At 33.4% G+C, this 7,841-nt stretch overlaps 2 protein-coding genes across 2 annotated transcripts; one reads left to right on the top strand and one right to left on the bottom strand.

Moving 5' to 3' along the window:
- Positions 1 to 3,379: 3,379 nt before the first annotated feature.
- Tsp_11963 (conserved hypothetical protein) lies at positions 3,380 to 4,131 on the bottom strand. Its single transcript, XM_003372164.1, has 3 exons — positions 3,879 to 4,131; positions 3,695 to 3,763; positions 3,380 to 3,462 (listed from the first exon to the last, which is right to left on the bottom strand). The coding sequence occupies exons 1-3, from the start codon at positions 4,129 to 4,131 to the stop codon at positions 3,380 to 3,382; spliced, it is 405 nt and encodes a 134-aa protein (XP_003372212.1).
- A 1,332-nt stretch (positions 4,132 to 5,463) lies between these two features.
- On the top strand, positions 5,464 to 6,154 carry Tsp_11962 (conserved hypothetical protein). Its single transcript, XM_003372163.1, has 2 exons — positions 5,464 to 5,487; positions 5,843 to 6,154. Exons 1-2 carry the CDS (start codon positions 5,464 to 5,466, stop codon positions 6,152 to 6,154), a joined length of 336 nt encoding a protein of 111 aa, XP_003372211.1.
- The last annotated feature ends 1,687 nt before the right edge of the window (positions 6,155 to 7,841 follow it).

The raw sequence follows: 7,841 nt of genomic DNA, 5'->3' as shown, positions 1-7,841 counted from the left end.
TAAAAAGGGAAAATAATAGTTTTTCTCCCAGCTTCGTAAAGTTAATTTTTCAAAAGTTAAATGCGAACAACTGGCTATAGAGAAATATTGATGTCGTTTCACCTTTCGAGGCAATAAATTTGAAAAATTCAGCTTATTTACAACGAGATAAATTTGCAACGTTTGTGATAAATTTTCCGTTAGTTTGTGCTTTAACTGCCGCGGCAAGTTTTGTCGCTTTTTGTTCTACGCAAAATTTTTTTCTATTTTTCTGAATTTGATCATTTTTTGATTTTCAGGTGTTATTAAAATATTTCTAGTGGAGTTGTTGTTGAATGGAAATTCAAAGAAAAAACAAAACAAAACAAAAAGATACATTTTCAGATTAATTATTAATTTTAATTGAGTAACAAATGAAAATTTCGAATTTGTTGAATTTTGAAATGTTGCAAAATGATGTTTGCACGCAATACTGGTTTTTAAATTGTACAATGAAAACAGTGCACAAGTGCAGATATGCGTCCATTGGCTACAGTAATCAGAAAAAGATAAATTCTGGCCTAGCGATTGATGATGGTTGTGGGGTGTGGTACGAGTAAAGAATAGCCGCTTTGGCAGGATGACTTTGGAATGATTTATTTACGAACCGAAAGAAGATGGTTGTCAATCAACATTGCTGTTGGTCAGATGGCAGCTGAAAAGAATTTCAATTTTACCAAACCAATTTTGTACAATTCAATTATTCATCATTACTATTATTTTCATTTTTCTTTGAAAAATTTCTACGCAATAATCACAATTTGTGTGCAAAACCGAAATCAAGCTTAAAATTAAACACTCGACCCCATCACGTGATATGAATTGAAAACAAAATGAAAAATAAAATATAAAATATTTAATGTTTTGAAAAAAATATTTGCAAATTACACAACACGACAAACAGCACGCAACATTGTGGAGGAAATTTATTGATTATTCAAATATTTATTTGCTATTACGCTCATTGTTGTTGTTGTTTCAAATAATTTAGCCATAAAAATACGTCGGTGATTTTTTCTTCATTGCTTCATTTCATGCAATACGTAATGGAAATTTATCCACAAGATGTGTTTGTTGTTCGTGTGGATTTGTGTGTAAAAATATGCCGTTTATTTGGACAGAATCATAAAATTTGAACTTTTTCGAGAGAAAAAATTGTAAATTAAAAATAAAAATATTAAATTACCAGTAAAATCAAACAGTAACCCTATTTTTTTTTGTGGACAGTCGAAAATTACAATATGTAAATTTTTTTGTTCATTCGCCAATGCACGCTCACTTTGACGTGAAACATTATTCATTTTTTAAAAAATTGTTTTTCTGTTAAATTGCCATAAATTTGCATTTGGTGTTGTCAGTTTTGAATGGACAATTGTTTGGTGAAAATTGTTCTTCTGCACGTTGACAATATTGACGCTTCTTCTTATTACAAATGACAAGAAAGAAGAGCTTTGAAGAATGGAAATTTACTCGAATCATTGCTTTAATCGGATTAAATTTCAAATTTCTCATTCGATTATTTTATTTGAATTGGAAAATGTTCAACAAATAATAAATTGCATTTTCTTTGGAGAATATTTGGAAAACAGAGGAAAAAACAAAAAAGGAGAAAATTAATTTTTCAAATCTACACCAATTCCCTTTTATCCTACCCACACATGCATAGCGTAATGTTTCAAATGCGAGCTAAGATTTTTCTTTTTGCTCTTGTTGTTCGTATGTTTAGTTATTAATTTTTCAGTAAAAATTATTGATTGTTTTGTTTGAAAATTTTGAGAAAAAGAAATATTTTCTACATAGTCGTCATTAAATCGATTGTATTATATGCATGTTCAAATTCTGTTCAACTGTCGACGTGTTCAATTGAAAATTTATCCTCTCATCAGGGAAATCGCAGTGAGTGGATTTTTTTGACAATTATTCAATTTTAAAAGATGGCGAAATCATAATTTTCATAAAAGTTGTCATGAAAACGAAATAAATTGTTCAGCAAATGCAATTGAATGAAGCAAAAGTATTGTGCTCTGGTGATAAATTGCATTTTGAAATTGTACAAAAAGACAGATAAATTGTATTGTTAATCAAATGAAATTCAATATCCGTACATGAAAATGTCGAAGCACGTATGAAAATATTTTTACAATTATTTACATTTATTAATTGAAATGTTGTATTGATATTTTTTTTTACGTAAAACATGCAATTCAATAATATAAGTTGTAGATAAATTGTTTTACATGGAAAATTGAAACAAATTTATTTACGAGTGTGACGTGAAAAGATTAAACCGTTAATTAATTAATTAAATAAATAATTGATCAACAGTATACAGCATTACGTGTGTAAAAAAATTTCCGATTGAGAAAAAATTCAAGGCAACTGTAGAACAAAAAAAAACATTTCCAAGAAACATGATGATCAAAAATTGAGATGATTGAATTGCTACAGTGCAATTAAAAACCGGATTTGATCAATTGTCCGTATAAATCTTGCCTGCGTTCAATTCAGGGCAAATATTTGCCTAAAATTTAGTTCATTTTCACGCATTCCAAAAATAAAAACCAAACGGAAAAAAAATTTATGTTGAAAAGCAATTCTTTATTATTATTTTTTTAGTATTTGATTGTGCATACTGATGAGTTGTTTTTTAATTTTCTTTTTGTTTGATTTGATTTTGTCAGTTGATATGATGATTGCAATTGATGCTGTAGTTGACGATGATGATCGTGTGACGACAAATTGTGAAAAATGCAAGACAACACAGTCACATGTCGGCCATATTGATGAACGGACGCGAATCGACAATCAAATATGAAACGATGCATATTGAATATGAAAAATGAAATTTATTTCCACATGAAAAGTACAAATCAGCAATAAAAAAAAGAGATATAATAAAAATCGAAAAAAAAAGTTTTAAAGAACAGATTTTCCACACATCACATCACGTATCACGTTGAATAGAAAATAATGAGTTTGCAATTTTTCGTTGGCAGAGTAGGCTTCAGAATAGAAGAAGACGAATTGAACAACGAACAGAAAAAACAGAATGCTAATTTGCCTCCTATTGATGTGCAAAAATTAAAAGTTAAATTGAATCCAATTTACATTTTCTTTATGTTCGAAACAACAAACAAATATGTAAACAAAACAACAACAACGAAGCTAAAAATCCAGCCGGATCTCGTTTTGATTTCGAAGATTATATTGTGGAGGGAAAATTGTCACGCACGTGGTTAACTTTTTGAAAAATATGGACCGAAGAGAAAAATTTTTCGCCTTTATCGATTTAATAAAACCGGCCGGCCTGGTTTTACAGTCCAATTGATCGAACGTCGATGTCGCCTCGGCGTTGTTGAATTCACCGCATCACAACAGTCGAACGTTCACAGCAGGCCGCATTCGCCGCATCCACCGTTCCCATTCGCCGTTCCATTGCCTGGCCTGGTTGATGAGAAAAAATTTATGAAAAAAAACAACAACTTTTTTTTTCAATATTTAAAATTTAATATTCGATCGAAAAGTGAAATGATAAAATGCTTTTAAGTTTTTAGAAACAGAAAAAAATTTAAATTAAAATCATCGACTCGAGTATGGTCGTTTTGTATTTTTTTTTCTTCATTGTGATTATTTCAAAAAATTCAAATTTCAAACTTGATTTTCATTTGTGTGAAACTTTTTTCGATCGTAAAAAAAACAACAGAAACACGATTCGCGTTTGAATGTACTGTAACGGTGAAATATCCTGAAAATGATTGTATACTGTAATTCATTTGTATATTTATTTTTTATTATTTGAAAAGGGAAAAAAAAGGATGAAATTAAATAATATTTGATAATTATTTTCTTGAACATTTTACGAAGTGAACAATAACATTGGGCGTTGTTGGTTGGTAAAAATACGATGCGTGAAAAGTGAAGCGTTTTGTGAAATGATAATTGGAACAGCGTTCGTTGTTCGGCTTCTTTTTCACTTAAGCGGATGATGATGAAGAAGACGCGCGTTCGACGGCTGATTCGTTTCAACGGTTGTACGCGCAATTTTGTCGAGACGATTATTTTGGTGGTGTCAATTTGAGCGTTGTTTGTCACGATATGAGCGAAACAATTCATCCGATGGTTTGATCACTTGGTACGTCAAATGGCTTTCAAATATATAAAATATCTATCTGTTATCTATCAATTGCTGCTCGTTCAACTGGTTCCACAAAGACACAACAGAGACGCGTCGTTGCACTCGTTTGTGCTGCTATTTCTCTCTGATTGATTGTTCTTCAGTTGACAAATGTTTCTCTTAACTTCTTTCTAAAGAATTCTTCATCTCTCTTTCTCTCTTTCTTAACGCTACCATAATCAACAGTTGATTCCATTTTATCTACTTGTACATATTATTTATTTTATTATTTTTTTTTATTGTAAAATTCTATTTCAAATTTTTTTTTCTACTTTTAGCATAAATTTCATCGGCTAGTTTGACACGCGCTACTACGTGGGTAGTGTGTTGCGCTTCAATGAACGAGGTGTTCTCTTTTTGTTTTGTCAAATGTTGGAAAAATATTCTTCACTTTCAAAACAACCAGTTGTTTATTTTTAAATATTCCAATGAACAATTTTTCATTTTTTGTTGAGAAATTTCCAAACGGTCGGCTTTGATTTACAGGATCCATCCAAATGTGCGACGGTTTTCACAGCTGCGTTTGCTTGACACAAAGTTCGACACATTCTCGATTAGGCCGAACAATTTGTACCTGCATTGCCTATATATAAGTATATGTATATGTATATGTATATGTATGTAATGCGCCCGTCAATATGCCGCGTCAATTTCACCCCGGAACTCTGCCCCAGTCGTCAAATTAGTTCGAAAATTGTTCAATATTATTTCAATTGTTCAATTCCAAAATTATTATTATTTATTTTTATTTTGTTTTTTTTTCCTATTTTTAAAATTTGACATTTTTCATCTTCTTATCAATTGAAAATGATTTTCAGGTTGTATTGTTTTTCTATTGTTTTCTATTTTTTTCTACCGCTAATCAACTGTTTACAGATTCGACTGAAAAGAAGAAGAAAGCTCGAGAAAAATCATTCGACCATCCTATTCACATCCGTATTCTCTTGTCAAGCGGTGCAAGTGGTCGTTGAATTTCTTTCACGTTAATTTAATTAAATTTCTTCTTGCAACATCGCCTCAACACACTTCTTTTGAATATACTGCTGTTCTACTCTCGCTCGGTATGTCGGTTTTTAGAAGAATAGGCTAGTTTTGAAAAATCAGGAATTATTTCGTTTTTTTTCTCGAACAGTTGGTTATATGTTGGTCAATTCTGTGAAGTAGTATTTTATTTTTATTTTTTCCTTTTTTTTCCCCACATTTCACAATTACCAACAGTCAGAAGATGATGAAGAAGAAATAATAATAATAATAATAATAATAATAATAATATGTATTGTGATGGAGGGGGGAAGGTTTTTTTTTTGTTTTTCAATTTTCTGAGCTTGTTGGTTAAAAAATAGTTAATTTCCAATTTTGCCCTTGTCGACTTATTGGAAAGTATTGTTGATGAGATATATGAAAAAGTTGATCGATTGTTGCAACGCTTTTTCATTCCAGTGGAACAGAACAAACAGTAGTAGTGCAGTTTTCAATTTTCAGCCGATGCAATTTTTGCCCTTTTACAATAGTTTGGCTTGCATTTTGCACAACTGAAGTTGTATTGTATTGTATTGTATTTGGACTCTGTTATTATTATTATTATAAGTATTGTTTTTCGTATAAAAGCTAACCGACCAGAGGGATATTGCGAACCACGCACAACGATAGCTTTGTGACGATGGTGGAGGTGGGCGTGGCACTTTTGCCTCTGTACATCCACAAAGGCCATTACCGGCTTGTCGGTTTGTTGACGTCACAAACGGCTTCAGTGGGCACTGTGAAAGCCGTTTGTATGCGGTCGTAAACAAGCGGACACCTACGCGTTCGCGCTGCGTGCCTATTTTTTCGCTTTGCTTAGCCAAGCGTGGCCGTTTGTGGATCGATCGAACGCGCGCTGTTTGGACGACAATGCAATCGCTTACGTCACTGTTTCATTCATTAATGCTGGACGCCGGTGTGCGGCGGCGTTTTGATGAATGAACAGGCGCCGTTTGGTTGTGTCGTTGAACACAGAGGCAAGAAGCACTAGCAGCAACAGCGGTAATATATAGTAGCTAGCTAACAACTAGCAGCTAACTAGCCAGCCTTCCAACCAACCAACCAACCAACCAACCAACCAGCCAGCCAGTCAGTCAGTCAGTCAGCCAGCTTGCTAGCTATAAAGCAGCTGCAGCAGAAGCAGCAGAAGCACACTCGAACAGCAGTGACTTTTCACATCAATTTCTGAAATTCTTATGCAACCGTTCCAGACAATTGACGAACAGTTTTCATTGATGATCTCTTCCTTCTCTTCTCTTTTCTTTCACATGGATCCTATACTGTTCAGGATTGTATTTTTTTGGAAATTGTTTTTTTTTCTCTGCTTCTTCCCTTCCATACACACACATATATATATATATATACATCTTGTTCACCATTCAAGTAAGGTGCATTATTATTTGAAAGTTTTTTTTAAATTGTTCTTTGTTCAATTTTTCAATTATTATTTATTGAACTGATTGCACATATTTTGTGTATGTATTTATTATCTTCTCGTGTTTTCATTATTTATATGCAGTTGTGAACAGCGACCGATCCTTTTTGCTATATTATTATTCTTGTTGTTGTTGTTGTTATTTGTTCAGATTATGCATATTATATTTGCGTTGTTCAAACTTTTTCTCTGCTATTTTTACTTTTCATTTAATTGTTACTGATGGAAAATTTTTTGTTTTTTTTTAGCTAGCTTTTTCCAGATTTTTCAAAAAAGAAAAATATGCTGTTCGTTTTGCTCGGCATTAAGTGGCGCGTTAATTAACTTTTCTAAAGTTTCAGAATATCGCCACCGCCGAGGGCTGTTTTTGAATTTTCATTTTCAACTTGCTTTTCTTCGTCTGGAATTTTTCTTCTTCTTGCTGTGCATTCTATCAATTTGCGCGAGAACAAGGCAGTCAATGTGTGTGTGTTCGTTGTCGTTGTCGTCGTCGTTGTTGTTGTGTAAAATGTTAGCTATTGTTATTATTATTATTATTATTATTATTATTAGTTTAGGCAAGTTGCAATGTTGATCGCTTCTTCTGTGTATTATTGTTTATCAGCCGGTGTTATCGGCTATTGTTTGGACGAATCAAGCTGCAAATAACCACCGACCAACGAACGCCGTCGTGGTGGTGGTGGTGGTGGTAGTAGTGGTAGTGGTAGTGGCTAATCATTTTCCACAGCCGATTGTATGTTTGCCGAACTCAGCCAGTCGGCAACCGCGCTCGTTTGGCAGTATTTGTCTACGTTCGCGCGGTGTTGAAAATTTTTTTTTCCATGGACAATATGAAAATTTTTCCCCACCCGCCGGCATAATGCATGCGAGCGATCGTCAGGCGCATCGTACTGTAGTTCGGGTCGGTCGCAGCCTGCGGACGCTTATCGCTTCTGGTTAGAGTTGGGCTCTAGTAATTTTCGACCGTAGCGGCTTCATTCGGCCGAGTTGTAGCTGGGCCGGTCGCGCGAGTCGTCGATCAAATTTCGCCAACTATTATTCGACGACCGTTTTTGCCGTTTCAGTCGATGTCGAAACGTCCAAATTGGAAATGATTGTCCATTTTTGCAAATTGTTTTTTTTTTCGATTCGAAAAAATTTTCATCGAAAAATGTGAATCCAACACAACAACCAACGGTTGGTCGTGATTATTAT

This window comes from Trichinella spiralis (assembly GCF_000181795.1).
Source record: "Trichinella spiralis strain ISS 195 chromosome Unknown Scfld9, whole genome shotgun sequence".
NCBI lineage: Eukaryota > Metazoa > Nematoda > Enoplea > Trichinellida > Trichinellidae > Trichinella > Trichinella spiralis.
This window is presented reverse-complemented; position numbering and strand designations above follow the sequence as displayed.

Bases quoted from the DNA above. Each gene is read 5' to 3' on its own strand.
- Tsp_11963 (XM_003372164.1), bottom strand. From the start codon at position 4,131: ATGAATTGTTTCGCTCATATCGTGACAAACAACGCTCAAATTGACACC. The intron at 3,764-3,878 runs GTAAAATGTTCA...AATCATTTTCAG, and splicing joins CCAATGTTATTGTTCACTTC to GATATTTCACCGTTACAGTA. The intron at 3,463-3,694 runs GTTTCACACAAA...CTCATCAACCAG, and splicing joins TTTTTTTACGATCGAAAAAA to GCCAGGCAATGGAACGGCGA.
- Tsp_11962 (XM_003372163.1), top strand. From the start codon at position 5,464: ATGTATTGTGATGGAGGGGGGAAG. The intron at 5,488-5,842 runs GTTTTTTTTTTG...GCACAACGATAG, and splicing joins ATTGTGATGGAGGGGGGAAG to CTTTGTGACGATGGTGGAGG.